Source organism: Elephas maximus, chromosome 12 (genome assembly GCF_024166365.1).
Source record: "Elephas maximus indicus isolate mEleMax1 chromosome 12, mEleMax1 primary haplotype, whole genome shotgun sequence".
NCBI classification, from domain to species: domain Eukaryota; kingdom Metazoa; phylum Chordata; class Mammalia; order Proboscidea; family Elephantidae; genus Elephas; species Elephas maximus.
This window is the reverse complement of record NC_064830.1, coordinates 96,734,732-96,754,070: the sequence shown is the minus strand read 5'-3', so window position 1 is coordinate 96,754,070 and position 19,339 is coordinate 96,734,732. Positions and strand designations below refer to the sequence as shown.

The following is a 19,339-nucleotide window of genomic DNA, read 5'->3' as shown; positions in this document are numbered from 1 at the left end:
TTAAGAAAAAGACCCCAGTGCCTGGGTGACATGTGGTGACTCACCCTGGATGAGCTGCCGCTGGTCCTGGATAATCTGCTCGCAGAGCAGCCGGTGCTGGTGGTAGCGTTGGATGACGAAGTCCTTCTGACACAGCAGGTTCTTCCGGTACAGGTTGTTGGCCTGCAGCTCCGTGTTCTCCACCTCTAGCTCGTGAGCATGGCACAGGAGCCTCAGCACCTCCCGCTGGTCCTCGTTGATGGCCTGCCTGGGCAGCAGCTTCTCCATCTCCGAGGCCTTCTTCTTGGCGTTCGCCAGGCGCTGCTCCAGCCCCGCCTGACAAAGAGACCATGAGTTAGGGCAGACGTTTCCCCCAAGGAGATATGCCAACGGGCCACAAGCACATGAAAAGATGCCACCAGGGAAATGCAAGTCCAAACCACAATAAGATGCCACTTCACCCCCACTGGGGTGGCTGTTATCATAAAGCAGGAAATAGTAAGTGTTGGTGAAGACGTGGAGAAACTGGAACCCTCATCCAATTCTGGTGGGATTGTAAGCTAGTACAGCCACTGTGGAAAACAGTTTGGTGGTTGCTCAAAAAGTTAGACATTGGATTACCATACAACCCAGCAATTCTGCTCCTGTGTATGTACCGAAAAGACCTGAAAGCAGGGACTCAAACAGATACCTGCACGCCAATGTTCACTTCAGCATTATTCACAAGTGCCAAAATGTAGAAATAGCCCAGGTGGCCATCAACAAATGAACGGGTAAACAAAATGTGGTCCGGTAACCAACTAGTTGCCATCAGAGTCGATTCTGACTCATGTCGCTCCCATGTGTGCAGACTAGAACTATACTCTGTAGGGTTTTCAAGGCTGTGATTTTTTGGAGCCTTTCTTCTGAGGCATCTCTGGGTGAACTCAAACCTCCAACCTCTTGGTTAGCAGCAAAGCATGTTAACCCCATGCATCACCCAGGGGCTCTGCAGGAATGGGGTGGGTAACGATTTCCAGTGCAGCCAAGGAGGACAGTCCCAGCCCTCTTCTTCATCTGGAATTGATAGGGTGGCACTCTGGGAGGAGATGGGTTCAGCTGCCCTAACAGGACCCTACTGTCCTCCAAGATGCCGCTCCGATGTGGCCTTCTTGCTCAAGTCTGCCCCGACTCCCAGGCTGGATAGGAGCTCCCTCCTCTAGCTCCCTCGCATTGTGTTTCCTGTGCCACCATTATGGAATTGTAGTGGGATGTGTGTGTCTTTCGCCATTAGAGCGGAAGTCAAAGAGTGTCTTGTCATCGTTATGTCCCTGGGGTCTGGCCTTGAGCTTAACACTTGAAACATGTGTTTGCTTTAATTAACTAATGAATTAACTAATGGACTTGTCATCTGTATACTACATTGCATAGCAGCATCAAAATCTGGCTCTTGAAGGTCACGCTTTCTTGCATATGCACATGACTGGTCTGTGCAAAACATGTTTTCTCATTGTTAAAGGTTATAGGGCTTTTGAGGTGAAAACACGTCATCTCTGAATTGCTGAGGGCAGACACAATCACGTCCAAGAGGCTCTTGTTTGGCTACAGAGCTTTAGGTGAAATTAATGCCACCTGCTTTTAACACCATGACATCATCAGACATGTTCTCCACCTCCTGAAAATATACCTGCAGACACTTAGCTAATGGGCTGAAATAGCACCCAGCTCCACTGCAGTTTCTTCCCTCTCCTTCTCCATCAAGGGCCAGCCCTGTCATTTCTCTGAAGTGAAACTATTAAGTAACTAGAGATTAGAGAAATATCTACTATGTAAATAGCCAGCTCTTCTTAAGCTCTTCTTAGAAAGCAAAAATAAACATCCTCCACAGAAGAGACTTGAGTGCGGGCTTCCTTCTGGCTGTGCCCCTTGGGTAACTGCCAAGGCACTGTTGGAAGCTGAGGCCTGGCCATTCCGGAGGTTAGTGGCCAGCTGTCCATCACATAAGGTGAGGCAGGCATGGGGTCTCAGTGGACACCACAGTGCCACTCACATCCATCTCCATGACCACTGGCTTCTCTGCCCCCATGGCCTTCTGCCCTGAACAATGCCTCTGCAGCCGTGGGTCCAGTCATGACTCTGATACCAGGCCGGTCCTGCTCTGGGGATGTGGGACAACTCACGTGATCGCTCTAAGCCTCAGTCATCTCATCTATAAAATGGTCATGATCAGTCTTACTCTGTGGGGCTGTTGCAGGAGTGGAAGAGGTCAGGGTCACAAAGGGTCAGGGACCAACAAGTGACGTGGCATCTTATCATAACTGAGGTTACCTTCAACGGGTGTCTGTCTCGTTGCCCCTACCTTGAGGACGGCTGTTTTCCGCTGCTCAGCTAGAAGCATGTTGATCTCTTCTCTGGCTAGGGCCACCTCGTGTGGCTCCGCAGACTCGCCCTCGTCACCCTCCGTGTCGGCCTCCGGCGGCTCCTCGTCCCCATGGGGCCGTTCCCTGTGCATATGGTGGGTCTTCTCCCGCTCCCAGCTGCGGCCACAAGAGAGTGGTCAGAGGCCAGTGCGTCCAAAGCTGGATAAGCTGCACCTTGGGCCCCGCCAGCCCAGCTGGCCCTCCCTCAGGCATGGGCATGGAAGCGGGCAGCGCTGGGTCTACAGTTAGATCTCTTGAACATTAAAGAGAAGGTATGAACACCAACTGGAATGAAACACCAACGGCAGACATCTGTGGCAGGATCACTGAGTGGTTACGGGCAGGCGTCTGCAGCCAGCTTTAAAGCCCAGAACTGCCCCTTGCCGCCTGGGTGACGTTGGCTCTCCACCTACAGAAGCTGACCCCCTTGGAGCCTCAGTTTCCCCAGCTGTAAGCCTATGATCCCAGCAGTATGTGCACCGGGAGGTGTATGAGGATGGACTGTGATGCATGATCAAACCTCCGAACACGCCTGTTAGGGGCTACATGGTATCTAAACGCTAGTGAGGATCACACAGAAGCCGCGCATGACCCAGGACTAGAAGGAAACAAGGACAAAGACAGCATGCAGCTGAAAATGAATGCGATTGTGACAAACCCAAAGACAGCATTTGTTTTTATTTAGAACTCCTCAGATATCTTTGATATCATACTTCTTGTGTAATTAAAAAAGAGAGAGAGAGAGGAAGAAGGAGGAGGAGGAGAAACATGGGGAGAAGTTGGGGAGAGGAGGGGAAAGGAGACTGGGGCTCCAATCCCCGCACTAAGTTTTAAGTTACTCGTAAGTGGAGTAAACCTATGTTCCAGCTTGCCCAAACAGTCCCAGGCGACATCGATCGTCCCAGCATGACTGTTAACAGCTCCCCTCTTCCGTCTCCAATGTGTCCCTGTTTGGGTGAGAAATGACATGGTCCCTCTACAAGGAAGCACGCACTGTAGGTGTGAATAGGAAGCGTCATGGATTGAACTGTGTCCCCCAAAATATGTGTTGGAATCCTAACCCCCACCTGTGGATGTGATCCCATTTGGGAATATGGTTTTCTCTGTTATGTTAATAAGGCCACATCAGTGTAGGGTGTGTCTTAAACCTAATCACTTTTGAGATACAAAAGGAGCAAATTAGGCACAGAATCATGCAAGCACAAATGGGGGGAAACAGATGTCACATGGACGTCACCAAGGGACCGAAAGAAGCCGAGAAGAATGCTTAAGAAGCTGAGACGAGGATTTTTCCCAACTGAACAGAGAGCCTTCCTCTAAAGCCAGCACCCTGAGTTCGGACTTCTAGCTTCCTGAACTGTGAGAAAATAAATTTCTTTCCTACCTGGGTTGAGAGAGTGCCCTGGCTAAAGTCCCTTGGGGACCTGCAGGCAGTAGGGGGTAGCTGGACAGCAGCAGTGAAAGGAGCTCCCACCAGTGGCCCCTGCTGGCCTCCCTTCCCCACCAGGATGGACAGCTCTGGGGCCCTGGTGGTGCCCCGTGGGCGGGCACACTCACTCCGCAATGGTCAGCAGGTGGCGGGAAGTGTCAATGTGCAGCTCGATGTTGGTATTCTCAAGCTCCACCAGGCTGTGCCGCATCTCCATCTGCTCTTTGAAGGCCCCGATGAGCTGGGCCCGGATCTTGTTCATCTGCAAGCGGCGCTCCTCCTCAGTGTCATTGGGGGGGATCGTGACTGTGGGCGGGAAGAGAGCCAACTGCACTAGGAGCAGTGCCGTCCAACTCAGCGCCGATCTTTGTACTGCCCACCAAGTGGGGTCTGGCCCATGGGAGACGGAGAGATGGGTGAATGGAAGGATGGAAGGAAGGATGGGTGGAAGGGTGGGTAGGTGGAAGGGCGGGTGGGAGGGAGGGAGGGTGCGTGGGTGGGTGGATGGGTGGATGGATGGATGGATGAACAGGTAAGCAGATGGCTAAATGGGTGGATGGATAAATGGATGAGTGGATGGATGGATGAACGAATGGATGGATGCCTGGATGGGTAGATGGATGGTTGATGGATGGAACATAGTTCTACTCTGACATACAAGGGGTCGTCATGGGTTGGAAACAACTCTACAGCAACTAGTTTTATTTTTTAATATATTTTAAAATATATATTAATAATGTAACATATAATATATACGTATAGTGTTATAAAATAATACATAATAATATACATAACATATATTTCACTTGGGTTTCTTCTAGGTGTTTTTAAGGGTACATTTTTAACTTACTGATTGATTTTATCATTTTGTGGTGAAACTATGACATGCTCTACAATCCCAAAAAGAGGCCTAAGTGAAACTGCTTTTGGGGGAACAAAAACCAAAAACAGTAGGCATGCAAGAATTTTAAAAGAAAGGTAGAAAGGAGAAAAGTGGAGGAAACAGCTCAATCCCTGTATTTTTCAGGTGAGGACACTAAAGGCCATGGGGTCAGGGACTGCCTGGGGTCACACAGGGAGACAGTGCCCAAGTTGGAACTGAACCCAGATGTCATAACCAGGTAATTGTCCGGTGCAGATGTGCAGAGTGGGTCGCACAAGAGGCCCTTGGGTGAGGAGAGGCAATGGGTCTGGGGATGGGCCACCTACACAAGGTCCTGGGTAAGGATGGCAGATGGCTGGGACAGGGGAGGTACAGGTGTAGTGAGGCAGTACCTTGCGCATCCCGGGTGTTGGTTTCACTCCTCTTCTCTTTCTCCTGCTTCTCAATTTTTGACTTGAGGTGCTCGATCTCCCTGCGCAGGTCTGAGATGACATCTGTGTACTGGGCGATGTGGTAGGAGACATTTAGCAGGTTGCGTTTGACCTATGGGGCAGGTCATGGGGCCAAGGTCAGATCTAGTTGGTGCTGCCCATGAATAAAGCATTTTTTAAAAGCGACACATCATACAAGTAGCATGTGAACATGTTTAGTCATAAACAAAGACACATCAAGGGTTAACAGACCTCTTGATCATCTGATCTCCTCCCCCATCCCAGTTCCCCTCACACACAGGTAACCACGGCCATCATTTATATCTTTCAGGATCTTTCTCTGTGCAATTTTGTACATACAGTCAATTCTCATTATTTACATTTGTTTTGGCGAATTTATTTGTAACCCTCGAATCAATACTTGTGGAGCTTTTGTGGGCATTTGCAGACATGCACAGAGCGGTCGAAAATTAGTTGCCTGATGGTGCATGTTCCCAGCTGAGATCAAACAACAAGGCAATATTCTGCCTTCTTATTTCAGCTCTCATACTGAAAACAAGTGTTCCTTTCTCAGTCTATTTAGTGCCATGGCTTTGCACTTTTTATTGGTAATTTCACTGTTTAAAATGACCCACGGGTAAGTACTAAAGTGTTGGCTAGACTGCCAAAGCACGAGAAGGCCATGAGGTACGTGAGATGAGCCTCCTTTAGGCATGAATTACAGTACTGTTGGCCTTGAGTTCAATGTTAATGAGTCAATAATATATATTAAATAATGTTTTTAAATAGAAATACACCTAAAACAATGTCATATATTGATCAGTTGACAAAAATGTTGTGACCAGAAGCTTGCAGGAGCTTAACCCTGTATTTCCCCTGGAGCAATGGTTCAGTATTCACTAATTCAGTGTTCTTGGTTACTTTATAGACATGTTGCTGTGATTAGCTGCCATTCAGTCAGCCCCCCAACTCATGGAAATCCCATGTAAAATGGGATTGGACTGTTGTGATCCATAGAGTTTTCACTGGCTCATTTTTTGGAAGTCAATTGCCAGGCCATTCTTCCTAGTCCATCTCTAGTCTGGAAGCTCGGCTGAAAATTTTCAGCATCTCAGCAACACATAAGTCTCTCCAGACAGAGGGGAGGTGGCTGCACGTGAGGTACATTGCCCAGAAATCGAACCTGGGTCTCCTAAATGGGAAGCAAGAATTCTTCCTCTGAACCACCAATGCCTCTTATAGAACATAAAGACCACAAGTAACGAGAATCGACTGTAGATATATAGCTAGAGAGATCTACGGCCGTTTTGTGGGTCTGGCTTTGGGTTTTTTATGTAAATGGTAGCAGAATATAGCTAGCATTCCTCAACTTGCTTTTCTCATCCCACAATGTGGGTTGGAGGCCATCTGCTGCACAAATGAGTCTACCTCATTCTCTTTAACAGCTATGGGATGTTCTATATGAAAATGCAGGGCAGTTTGCTTACTCCACTTGCTTAACCTGATGGCACAATGGTTAGGCACTCAGCTGCTAACCAAAAGGCTTGTGGTTCAAACCCACCAGTGGCTCTGTGGGAGAAAGGACCTGGCAATCTGCTTCTGTAAAGATTAATGCCTAGAAAACCCTATGGGGCACTTCTACTCTGTCGCATGGGGTCATTATGAGTCAAAATCAGCTCGATGGCACTCAACAACAACCCCTTTGGGCATTTCAGGGCTTTCTAGACACACCCCCTGCTTGAACACAGGGGTGTACTCCTTTGGGGGAAGATTTCGGGGAGGGAGAGGGAGATTGCTGGGTCCCAGGGCACAGGCACCTTAAGTTCTACCAGATGCTGCTCAATTGCTCTCCAAGTTGGCACATCATGTGTGCTCCTTCAAACCAGAATGAAACAGTTCAAAGCCCTGGCTAAATCACATTGAGTAGTCCCTGGGTGTTGTAGATGGTTAACCCGCTTGGCTGCTAACCAAAAGGTTGGTGGTTTCAGTCCACCCAGAGGCACCTTGGAAGAAAGACCTGGTGATTCACTTCCAAAAAATCCACCATTGAAAATCCTGTGGAGCACAGTTCTACCCTGATGCACAGAAGCGACTCGGCGCCAGCTGGTTTTTTAAATCACGTAAGAATTTACGACGACGCCTGACACATAGAACGCTATGTCCGTGTCCTAAACCCCAGAACCAGTGAAGGTGACTTCATTTGAACAAAGGGTCTTTGCAGACATAATTAAGGATCTCGAGGTGAGATCATCCTGGATTAGGGTGGGCCCTCAATTCAATGACAGAAGTCCTTATAAGAGAAAGAAAGAGGGAAAGGCCACATGAAGGGGGAGGCTGAGATTGGAGCAACGCAGCTACAAGCCAAGGAATGCTTGAAGAGACAAGGAGGGATCCTGCCCCTAGAGCCTTCAGAGGGAGCATGGCCCTGCTGACACCTTACTTTCAGACTTCTGGCCTCCAGAACTGTAAGGGAATCCACTGTTGGTTTAAGCCCCCCAGTTTGTGGTCCTTTGTCATGGCAGCTGCAGGACACTCACAAAGCTTTCAGCAGTAGAAAGAGCTGTGGGTATAAGGGTTTGCTGTTCTTCTCACCCTCCCCATTTCAGAGATGATGAGACTGGGGCACAGAGGGGTTGAGAAACTTGCCTGAGGTCGCCCAGCCAGGAAGTGGCAGAGCTGGGTGCATAGCCAGGAGTCCAGCTGCAGCCCCTGCCCCAATACAGCTGCCATGAGGGGCTTACCCTTGTCTTGATGTTCTTTGCTCTGTAGGCGTAGATCAGTGTGGTCCGCGACTCCTCGAAGTGAGTGCTGGCAGGGCTGATGTGTGCAATCATCACCGTCCGGCTGTTCCCTCCCAGGGCATCCTGCTCAGTGGAGGTACCATGTTGAGGTGATGGGAGCTGTGAGCCTCTCCCTGCTCAGTGGAACCAGCCCTCCCCACTGGTTACCTGGCCTGTCTGAACCAGCCCAAACAAACCCCGAAAAGGGCAGCGGATGTCAGGGACCAAGCAGTCAGTCCTTGGAAAGCGACCCTTGAAATGAAGTGGTCCCATCCCAGCATGCTTCCATTCTGATACAAGCAGGATTAGGCCGAGACGCTGAACTTAAGTCATTCACTTATTGGTTTGTCTATGTGTTTATGTACACCCCACCTTGCTATGGAATAAAGGGGACAGCGTTCATTTTGGTGTGGTCAATGATGGCATAGGCAGCCTTGGAAAGACAGTGAGCTCTCTGTCATCGGGGGTGTGCAAGCAGATTGAACCAGAGTCAGAAGAATGGGGAAGGGAAGCCAGGCAGTGACTAGGGATGGCTTCTATGGTATTCTGCTTTCAGGACTTCTCAGAAAGGCCCTTAGACCCTGGTGTGGCCTCCCTCCTGAAGGCAGAGGCAGCTGTTGTGGCCTCCCCCTCCTACCCTTCCTGGGCCCCCAGAAGTACCTTCAGCAGGCGCGTGAGCTTGCTGTCCCGAAAATTCACATACTGTGCCCGGCTGCCGCCCTTCTCGCTGAGCGCATTGATGCAGTTGCCCAGCGCCAGCAGGGAGCGGTTGATATGTGCGCCCTCCTTCATCCTTTTGCCACGATTCTGAGTCTGAGCAGGGAGAGGCCAGTGTGAGCTGGCACCATCTATCTGGTGCTTCCTGACCCACCATCCCCCTCAGTCCAATTTCACAGAGGAGGAGACCGAGGCACAGACAGGTCTCAGTTATCTGAGTCCTTAGAGGCATGGGCTTTGGATGTGCTGACCATGCTAACTGTTAAGGACCGAATTGTGTCCCCCAAACATATTGTTGTAAATCCTAATCCTAACCTCTGTGTCTGTGATTATAATCCCATTTAGGAATGGGTTGTTTTAGTTATGTTAATGAGGCAGGATTAGTATAGGGTGTGTTTTGTATCAATCTCTTTTGAGATATAAAAAAGATTAAGCAAGAGAAAGTAGTGATGTGGGAAGAGAGATGCCAAGCCACGTGAATACCGCCCAAGAACAGAAATTCAAAAGAGACCAGGACCTTCCCCCAGAGCCAACAGGGAGAAAGTCTTCTCCTAGAGCCCTGGATTTGGACGTCTAGCCTCCTAAAATGTTTGCTAAGGCCCACCATTTGTGGTATCTGTTATAGCAGCATTAGATAACTAAGAATTTGGTACCAAAGAGTGGGGTATTGCTATAACAAAGACCTAAAATATAAACGTGGTTTTGGCTAGAAGAGTTTTAAGTTACCTTTTTTTTTTTTTTTTTTTAATAGTAAAGGTCTAGATTGCCTCGAAGAGACTGTTGGTAGGATTATGGACATCGAAGGCAATTCTGGTGAGGCTTTAAAAGAAAATGATAAACACGTGATTTGACAATGGAGGAAGGGTGATACTTTTTATGCAGTGGCAAAGAATTTGTCTGAATTATGTTCAAATATTTGGCGGAAGGTAGAACTTGTAAGCGATGAACTTGGATATCTGGCTGAGGAGATTTCTAAGCAAGATCTTAAGGGCCACGTGGTTTTTCCTTGCCGCTTATAGTAAAATACGAGAGGAAAGAGATGGGCTTAAAACTGAACTGTACAAAATGAGAACAAAATGTAAAGATTTGGGAAATTCTATCGTACAAATTAAGGACACGTGTCCCAGAATTTTCATGAAGGACATGGCTATACAATCTTTTGTTAAAAGAGATTAAGCCTGTGACTGATGGATCTAACCAAGAACCATAGCAGAAAACCCATCAGTTTAGATTGAAGGGGCCAGAGAAAGAATGAAAGAACATAGTCTGCCTCTTGGAATTCTACAGGCAGGAAACAGACCAAAGGTGCTACATCTGTTGGCCTCCAAGAAAAGAAAAGGACTAGCCCTGGAGCAGCTTGGAGATCAGCAGCACTGTTGCAAGGAGCATGGAAAGCAGAGCTGCCTTGATCTTAAAGGGTGGGGACACAGCCTCTGGAGTCTCAAAGGTACAGCCATGGCCTCCCAGGTTTCCCAGTCAGATCTTCACCAAATCAGTTCTGGAGCTCTGGAGCTGCCATTCACTTTGGCCAAGAGGATGAGGCCACTGCCCAAAACTGAGGGGGCAGGACTGCCTTGCCCAAGGGGAAGAAAAATGGGACCTTCAGGGACTGAGGGGTGGTCACCACTCAGATGGATTAGGAGAATGGGGCCAACCAAAACTGAGTGAGCAGTTGCCATCCCAGTGCTTGGAAGGTAGGTCATCCACCTAGAATCCAGAAAATGTGGCCAACACCCAGAGTCTGGAGGGCAGGGCTATTTATTGCCCAGATGGTCTCAGAGAACAGAGGATTACTTTCAAGACTTGAGAGCTAATGTAAATTGTTCTGCTGGGTTTTGGATTTACTTGGTGCCCGTTATCCCTTCTTTCCCTCCAATTTTCCCCATTTGTAATGGAAATGTCTACCTAGTGGCTGTTCTGCAACTGTACTTTGGAAACAGATAATTTGTAGTCTAGATTTTACAGGTTCACAGATGAAGAGGAATTTTGCCCCAGGATGGAATATGCCTAAAGTCTCAGCCATATTGGATTTAGATGATTCAGAAGATGAGATTTTGGACTTGGACTGGATTGAAGACCTTGGGGATGATGATGGAGTGAATGTGTTTTGCATGTGGCAAAGGCGTGAATTTCTGGGGGCCAAAGGGTGGAATGTTATGGATTGAATTGTGTCCCCCCAAAACATGTGTTGTAAACCCTAACCTCTATGCCAGTGGTTATAATCCCATTTGAAAATGGGTTTTCTTTGTTGTGTTAATGAGGCAGGATTACTGTAGGGTGTCTTGAGTCAATCTTTTGCAAGACATAAAAGGAGCAAATATAGGAGAAGATAGATGTCACATCACACAAAGATCACCAAGGAGCCAAGAAATAGGAGCTAGACAGACAAGGACTTTCCCCCAGAGCCGACAGAGAGAGAAAGCCTTCCCTTAGAGCTGGTGCCCTGAATTTGGACTTCTGGCCTCTTAAACTGTGAGAAAATAAATTTGTTTGTTAAGCTACCCATTTGGGGTAGTTCGGTTATAGTAGCACTTGATAACTAAGACACTAATGAAATTCTGGAAGCAATATGGGTGTGACAGGGAACTGGTGAAATAAACACAGAGCATTATATTCCGCAGTGGAGTACTATGCAGCCAGAAAAGGGGAGATACAGAGATGCTTACTGATGTTGAAAAGATCTCGTTGTTGTTGGGTGCTGTCAAGTTGATTCCAACTCAGAGAGACCCAATGTGACAGAATAGAACTCTCCCTAGGGTTTCCTAGGCTGTAATCTTTATAGGAGAAGATTGCCAGGTCTTTATGCCACAGAGCTGCCAGGTGGGTTCGAACCGCTGATCTTTCAGTTAGCAGCCAAGTGCTTAACTGGTGTGCCACTAGTCATCACTAGGACTTGTATTTTCTACTTCTTACTTATCTGTATTTTCCAAATCGTCTACACATTCTATTACTAAATTATCTATACTTTTTTTGAGATCAGAAGAAAAAAGCACTAACATTTTCTTTTAAAGGGCATGGATTTGAGAAGGGACAAGTCTCCCAATATAAACCTCAGTTTCCGCATCTGTCAAAGAGATGATAATCCCACTTTGCAGAGCTACAATGAGGATTGCAGGGGGTAAAGCTCAGAGCTAGGCCCACGTAAGCGAGCAGTATGTGTGAGCTATGATTTTTACTAATTAAGGACACGTGTCCCAGAATTTTCATGAAGGACATGGCTATACAATCTTTTGTTAAAGAGATTAAGCCTGTGACTGATGGATCAAACCAAGAACCATAGCAGAAAATCCATCAGTTTAGATTGAAGGGGCCAGAGAAAGAATGAAAGAACACAGCATCAGTGAGAACCCAAACCTCTAAGCACATAGCTCTCTGGGCCCTGAGTATCTGCTCACATGTCTGTCTGCCCCTGGAGGCTGTAAGTTACGAGGGCGGGCCTGGGGCTCACTCATTTTTGTGTCTCTAGTGTCCAGAATAAAGAACCCTGGTGGTGCAATGATTAAGTGCTCAGCTGCTAATTGAAAGGTTGGTTTGAACCCACGCAGCGGCTCCATGGGAGATAAGACCTGGCAACCTGCTCCTGTAAAGATTACAGCCAAGTAAACCCTATGGTCACATGGGGTTGCTATGAGTTGGAATTGACTGAACGGCACATGACAACAACAAGGACAAGTGCCCAGAATGGGCTCCGCCACACAGGAAGCCCCCTATCCCCGCATAAACCCTGGCTAAGTAGGGAGCTTCCTCAGCCAATGCTTGTGGAGAAATCATTCATTCAACATACAGCCAGTGCCTCTGCTGGGCCAAGCACTGTTCTGGGTGCTGAAGACATGTTCTAGGCAAGGACATCCAGAGTCCTGATCATGGTCTAGAGGGACAGTGGTAGCAAAGTGAGGCACTATCACAAAGGATAGCTTAGTTAGTGTTTGGTTCCCCCAACCTGAATCTTTAGCAAACAGCCAAGGGCTACAGACATCATGGGAAGCACCCAACATGGGAGACAGGGGCAAACAAACTTGCTAGGAGCCAGCCTGATAAAGCTACACACTGTGTGATTCCAAGTCTGTGACACCCTGGAAAAGGCAAAACTATGCAAAGAGTGAAAAGGTCAGTGGTTGCCAAGGGCTTGGGGGATGAGGGAAGGAATGAACAGGAAAAGCACAGGGCATTTTTAGGGCAGTAAAGCCATTCTGTAGGATATTGTAATGGTAGATACATGACATGAATTTGTCAAAATCCATAGGACTGTACAACACAGATTGTGAACCTTCGTGTAAACTATGAACTTTAGTTAATAATAAAGTGTCAGTATCGGTTTATCCATTACAACAAGCGTACCACACAAATGTCTAAGATGTTAATAATACGAGAAACTGTGTAGGGGGAGGGGAGTATATGGGAACCCTCTGTGCTTCTGGCTCAATTTTTCTGTAAGCCTAAAACGCCTCTAAAAAATAAAGCAAAACAAAAAACCAACTGCCATCAAGTCAATTTCAACTCGTGGCAACCCCATGTGTTACAGAGCAGAACTGCTCCACACGTTTTTTTAGCTGTGATCTTTACAAAAGGAGATCACCAGGTCTTTCTTCCATGGTGTTGCTGGGTGGGTTTGAACCGCCAACCTTTAGGTTAGTAGTTGAGCATAAACCATTTGCACCATCCAGGGCCTGCTCTAAAAAATTGTCTACTAAAGAAAGAGGGGTGGGGCACGTCAGAGAAAGACACCTGGGACGCCCGCTCTGAGCCAGCCAGGTCCACCATGAAAAGCCGCCCGATGTGCACAGCCTCCATCAGCTCTGTGCCACGGCTCCACTGGCGCACGGTGACCTGCAGCACAGCGTGGGAGCGAGACGAGGTCTGGTTGGTGGCCGTGGGCTCCTGGGTGCGCTGCCGATTGCCTTTGGTGAGCAGCTGCATGATCTGAGGACAGAGGCAGAGGTGGGCGGGTGGTCAGAGCACCAGGTGGCTGCACGCACCCCCTAGGAATAGAGGGCAGGGGACAGAGGGTGGGGTCCATTCTTCAGCAGGCCCCACAGCTGGGCTGCTCACAGCAGAACTGAGTCCGTTTCTGGATTACGGCATTCAGTGATTAACCATTCACTGAGTCGTCATCTAGCAGGAAGCAGCTTCCTGATACTCAGACTGCCCCTTGCCCTACTCAGACACACCAGACATCACCAATGGATCCCTCAATCCATTCTGCAGTGCCCAGAGCAGCCCTGGAGACTTTGCCATGCAGAGCACTGGGGCCATCCTATCAATTCCCTGGACTTGGAGGGAGACTGCATCTGGACGCAGAGGGAAAGGGTATGTGATCTATTAGTGATGTCTGCCATGAGCCCAGGCTAGCAGTTCAGATATGGGTGCAGATAGCAGCTCTTCACAAGATAAGTCCAGCTGCTTAGAAACAGCTCTGGAGTTGTGTGTCGATTTCTGCTCTGTGGACTGGAACAAGAAGGATGTTGAAATGCTGGTGTCTGTGGCTGCTGGGGCTAAGCCATGTTTCCCTCCATGGCCCCATGATCCTCACCTCCTGGGCGTTAGAGGTGGAGACCTCTGTGATGCCTGCAATCTGGATGCTTCCGCGAGAATCTTCCCTTAGGTCCAGAAACCCCAAGGACGGGTTCAGAAGGTCCCGGATCCCTTCGTTATAAATCTGGGGTGGAACAGAAGAGCCGAGGACAGAGCAGCTTGGTGTAAAAAATAAGTACAGGGACTTACATCTCACTGGGTCTTTGAGGCTCCAAGGACACCTCAGATCCCCTGAAAGCGGAGCCTTGCCACAACGCCAGCTGGCCTTTGGGGTTAACACATAGTGCTGAGGATTTTACATGCACGGTTTCGTTTAGTCTAGTATGATCATGCCCATTTTGTAGATAAGCAAACAGAGACAGGTGGCAGGCTCACCTCAAGGTAGGACATGGACACGCTGTAGTCCATGTTGTCGCTGGTCTCCTCAATGGCCTGGAAGAGATCCGTGAGGGTCTGCAGGTAGATGCCAGGCTTTGCGTCCATGCCCAGCATGGTATAGGTCTTCCCAGTGCCTGTGGGGAGATCAGGGAGGCCCCAGGGCGGGGTGATGCCCGAGGTGGGCTCAGACACCATGACTAGAAATGCTTGCCATTGGGAAACAAGTATTCCTCAAAAAATTAAACATGGAATTAACATATGACCCAGGAATCCCACCCCTGGGTATATATCTAAGACGCTTGAAGGCAGGAACTCAACAGATACTTACACACCACTATTCACAATAGCCAAAAGCTGGACACAACCCAAGTGTCCATCAACAGATGAATGGATAAACAAAATGTGGTCCATCCATGCAATGTATGTATACAGCCATAAAAAAGAATGAAGTTCTGATACACGCTACAAGGATGAACCTTAAAGACATGATGCTGACTGAAATAAACCAGACACAAAAGGACAAACACCATATGATCCCACTTATATGAAAAATCTAGAACAAAGGGATGCACAGGGACAAAAGTGTATTGGAGATTACCAGAAGCTGGGGAGAGGGGGAATGGGAAGTTATTGCCGAAGGTGCAGTGAGTTTGTATGGGGTGATGAGCAACATCCGGAAATAGATAGTGGTGATGGTTGGACAACGTGGTGAACGTGATTAATGTCACTGAATGTACACTTAGCTAAAATGGCAAATTTTGTTATATATATTTTACCATAATTTTTTTCTTAAAGTAAGGCAAAGGTGGAGAACCAGGGGACATTTATACAGCAGTGAAACTATTCCGCATGACACTATAATGGACACATGACACTATGTATTTGTCAAAACTCATAGGACAAGAAGTGAACCCTCACAGGAACTACAGACTTGAGTTAATAATACTGGACAAATATTGGTTCAGCAATCCTAACAACTGTTCCACAGGAATGCAAAATGTTAACAACAGGAGAAACCATGTCCAGGGGACAGAGGGGGAATATGGGAACTCTTTGTCCAGCCTGTGCAATTCCTCTGTAAACCTAAAACTGCTCTAAAATATAAAGTCTATTAAGAAAAAATAAACAGGTACACTCAGGTAGCAGCTGTTCACATCTGCCATCTCTGTTGCCTAAACAGGCCCTGGATGCTCTGTTCACACCTGCCACCTTTATTATGCAAACAGTCTCCAGCTGCTCTGATGGTGTTGTTTCCATTTTGGCAACAAGGAAACTGCACAGTCCGATGACTACTCTGGGGGTGAAAACCTGGGCTTAGGGGGAAAAACTGGAAGAAAATGTGAAAATACAGACAGTATGACAGTAGGGCAGCTACGAGAGATTTTTGTTCTTTCTCCAAATTTCCTTTAAGACATGTTTGTGTTGTCTTTACAAGAATTAACATATTAAATTTTAGGGGCACCCCTTTATGAGGGAGGCCTCACTTCTCCCCCTACCTGTCTGCCCTGTGGAGGCAAGGATCACATTGCTCTTTTCCTTGGTCAGAGCCTGGCTCATTGTAGGTGCTCGCTAATGCTAGCTGAGTGAATGAATGAATGAATGAAACAGATAAACAATGGACTTTGGACCAGTCACTTCTCAGGGCCTCAGTTTCCCCAACTGTATGATGATGGGGTTATGCTGGACCTGCTCAGCTCTGAAGCTCTGAGATGTTACTTTTCATGGACGGGAGAGGTGGCTGAGCTCAACTGTAACTGCAGAGAAGGAATTCCTGGATTCCCACGGCAACCAAGTACAGACTAGGGTGGATCCCTGGTTCCTGCTCACCAGCTGTATGACCTTGGGAAGTCACTTTACCTCTCCCAGGTTCATTTTCTCATCTGTGAAAAGGAATCGTGCTATCTCCCCCTCAGGGCTGCTGAAAGGATGACAGGAGACAGTAGAGATGAGACCCACATGGACCAGCATGGCACCAGCAAACAGCAGGTGTGTGCATTGGAACAAGTCTGCTACCACCCACCCACCGTCTGAGGTGGCCCATTTACTCCTGGGGATACTGCCCTTGGTGTACCTGAGGGGCCATAGGCAAACACTGTTGCGTTGTATCCAGAAATGACACCTTCCACCAAGTGCTGGGTGGTGGCACAATATACATCTTTCTGCAGACAGACAGACAGAGGGACAGACAGTCAGGTGCACAGCCCAACCTAAGTCAGGAGCGGGCTGGTGGGAGAGGACAAGGGTGTGGCATCTGCGAATGGCCTTTTCTCCCTAGACAGTGGCAGGGGACACAGGCAGTAGAGGGATGTCTAGAAACGGCTTGGACATTGGCTACTCTTGGGCTGCCATGTTGTGAGGAAGCGCAAGCCACACAGAGAGGCCCAGTCCTGTAGCTGTGTGGCCTTAGGCAGGCTGCCTCAGCCATGCTGAGCCTCGCTGTGTGCATCTGCGGAAACGGAAGGGCAGTGCCGACCTCAAGGGGTGGTTGTGAGGGAGGATTGAGTAAGAATGTATGTGATAGCTCCCGCCACAAGGTCTGAGACACATTAGGTACTACACAGATGTGAGTCCTTTCCAGGGCTTCTTCAAGAATGAGAGGGATCAAGAAGGATGCAAAGGACCGGGAGGTAACAACAGGGTAGGGGGACGGAGCTAGGACTGCGGGGTGGTGAAAGTTTCAGGCCAGCAGAATTTGCTATAAGGCAGCAATATACAGTGATGAGAGTGTGTGAGAGTGAGCTCCCTGTCCAGAGAAGCAGGCAAGCCAAGAAAGGCTTAATCAACACGTTCAGGGCTGGGGAACGAGAATTCTCACTTCTACTGCATCTACGGGCCCTAGTGGTCACCTCATTTAACTATTCCAATATCCCTGGCTGGTTGTACAGCTCAGAGCGGGTAGAGGCAGCATTGGAGCCCAGGTGTGACCTTGGGCAAGCTGCTACCCTCCTTAAGTCTCAGTTTCCTCACCTATGAAATGGGAACCATATCATCACATATTTTATAGGGTTGCTGTGAGAATAATAAGACAATGCATGCTAAGTGCTTGAGCACAGACCCTGGTATGTAGTAGCTGCTCAGTAAATACTCATGATCTTCTGGTTTCTATGCCATTAAGACGTGGCTACAATGGAGGCTGGGGAAAAAAGAAGCCTTTGGAACTGCTATGGCTGAGCAAATCTATTCTACTTTTTGACTATTGCTCAGCCCTGAATCCAGGAGAAACATCCTAGTGCCAACAGGGACCACAGTGTTCTAAGCAGGCCCGTTCAGCACATGCAGCCTCTGTCCTGAAATGCCATTCGGGTGAAATCGGCTGCCACAGTCCACTGGGTAGACATGAGGGAACTAGGGGGGCAGTGAAGGAAAAGGTGGAGTAGATGAAAGATGACTGCAGTCTTTTTGCTATTCTTCCCACTGGGATGTTGAGTTAAATCCGCTCCATTTGAACCTAGGCCAGCCTGAGTGACTTGCCTGACCAGTAAAGCACAGCAGAAGTGGAGCCAGGCCAGGTCTGGGCTGAGGCTGAAGAGTCTGGCACCATCCACCTTGCTCTCTTGGAGCTCTGAGCCGCCGTATGAGAAGGCTGACTTCCCTGAGGCTGCCATGTTGTGAGGAAGCCCAAGCCACCTGGAGAGGCCACAGGTAGGCCCGGCCCCAGCAGAACTCCAAGGCAAGGCCAGAATGAACTGGGAGCCAAGTGCATAGGCCAGTGCAGACTTCAGCTGACATTTGACTGCAATTGCCTGAGAAGCTGCCCAGCTGATCCTCATTAAGTGGTGTGGGCAATAAGAAAACATTGTTGTTCTAATTCACTAAGCTTTGGGGTGATTCGTTCTGCAGAAATAGGTAACTAGAAGAGGACTGCACACAACTGGGAGCCTGTGGCTTCTGGGGGTTGAAGGTTTGTTGGACAGTGCAAGGGGAGTCCCTGGCTCTTCACTTCACAGTGGGAGAGAACATCATTTGGGTACAGGGGTTGACGTGAGCGTGGAGCCCTGCGTCCTTCACTGGGCTTTGCCCTGGGACTAAACATCCCCATATGCCATTGCTCTGGACTTCCCACTTCAGGAGGTGGAGCTTCAAACCCCACTCCACCCAACACCACTGTAAAGTGGAACAGCAAGACCTTATCTCCAGGATGACATTCTGGATAGTGTTTGCCCTTAGTCAAGGGTGTGATGACATGCGGGACTAGAAAGAACAGGAACAACACCGGGCCCAAATGCAGCCCTGGCCCTCACTGCACGACCTCTCCAAGCCTCAGGCTCTGCATCTGTGAAATGGGTTAGATAAGGTCTCCACTTCTCTTCCCTCCTCTCTCTCATGCAGGCTCATTCCCGTGTCAGGCCTCAGCTTAATTCCCCCAGGGAAGGCCTTCCCTAATCACCTGTGCCTTGCAATTCCCTGCAACAGCACCTATGATAATGTGCACTTCCGAGTTTGTTTCTCTGCTTGCCCCCTATCTGCCTCCCTTGCTCGAGAGTAAGCCCCTTGCTGGCAGGGACTGTGTTCCTCCCACATGATGGTCATGGCACCAGTTCGTTGAATGAATGCAGGAATTAAGGACAGCATGTGTAAAGCCCTAGCCAGCCCAGCTCCTGGTGGCCACTGCATCCACAGAAGATGCCTCCTGCTGCTACCCATTTGGATGATCTGAGGCTCAAGTTCGGGTCTTCTGCCCCACAACAACTTTGCGAGACATGAATACAAGATGGCCACCAGATCTCCCCAAAGGAGGTTGTAGGATTCGGTGAGGACACCCATGGCTGGCCTGGCTCAACAGAGGAACAGTAGGGTCAGGGAGGGGTGGG

General features: G+C 48.6%; 1 protein-coding gene across 1 annotated transcript; it reads right to left on the bottom strand.

Moving 5' to 3' along the window:
• LOC126087537 (kinesin-like protein KIF19) lies at positions 1–14,952 on the bottom strand. The gene is made up of 9 exons (XM_049905064.1): positions 14,526–14,952; positions 14,149–14,274; positions 13,344–13,538; positions 8,562–8,714; positions 7,863–7,985; positions 5,083–5,233; positions 3,936–4,113; positions 2,318–2,495; positions 1–315 (listed from the first exon to the last, which is right to left on the bottom strand). The coding sequence occupies exons 1-9, from the start codon at positions 14,721–14,723 to the stop codon at positions 1–3; spliced, it is 1,617 nt and encodes a 538-aa protein (XP_049761021.1). The 5' UTR covers positions 14,724–14,952.
• Positions 14,953–19,339: the final 4,387 nt, after the last annotated feature.

Coding starts and splice junctions, on each gene's coding strand:
- LOC126087537 (XM_049905064.1), bottom strand. CDS start 14,723: ATGGTGTCTGAGCCCACCTCGGGCATCACCCCGCCCTGGGGCCTCCCT. Junction 5,234..7,862: donor CAAAGAACATCAAGACAAGG/GTAAGCCCCTCA, acceptor CCTGCCCCATAG/GTCAAACGCAACCTGCTAAA. Junction 4,114..5,082: donor CAACACCCGGGATGCGCAAG/GTACTGCCTCAC, acceptor TCCCGCCCACAG/TCACGATCCCCCCCAATGAC.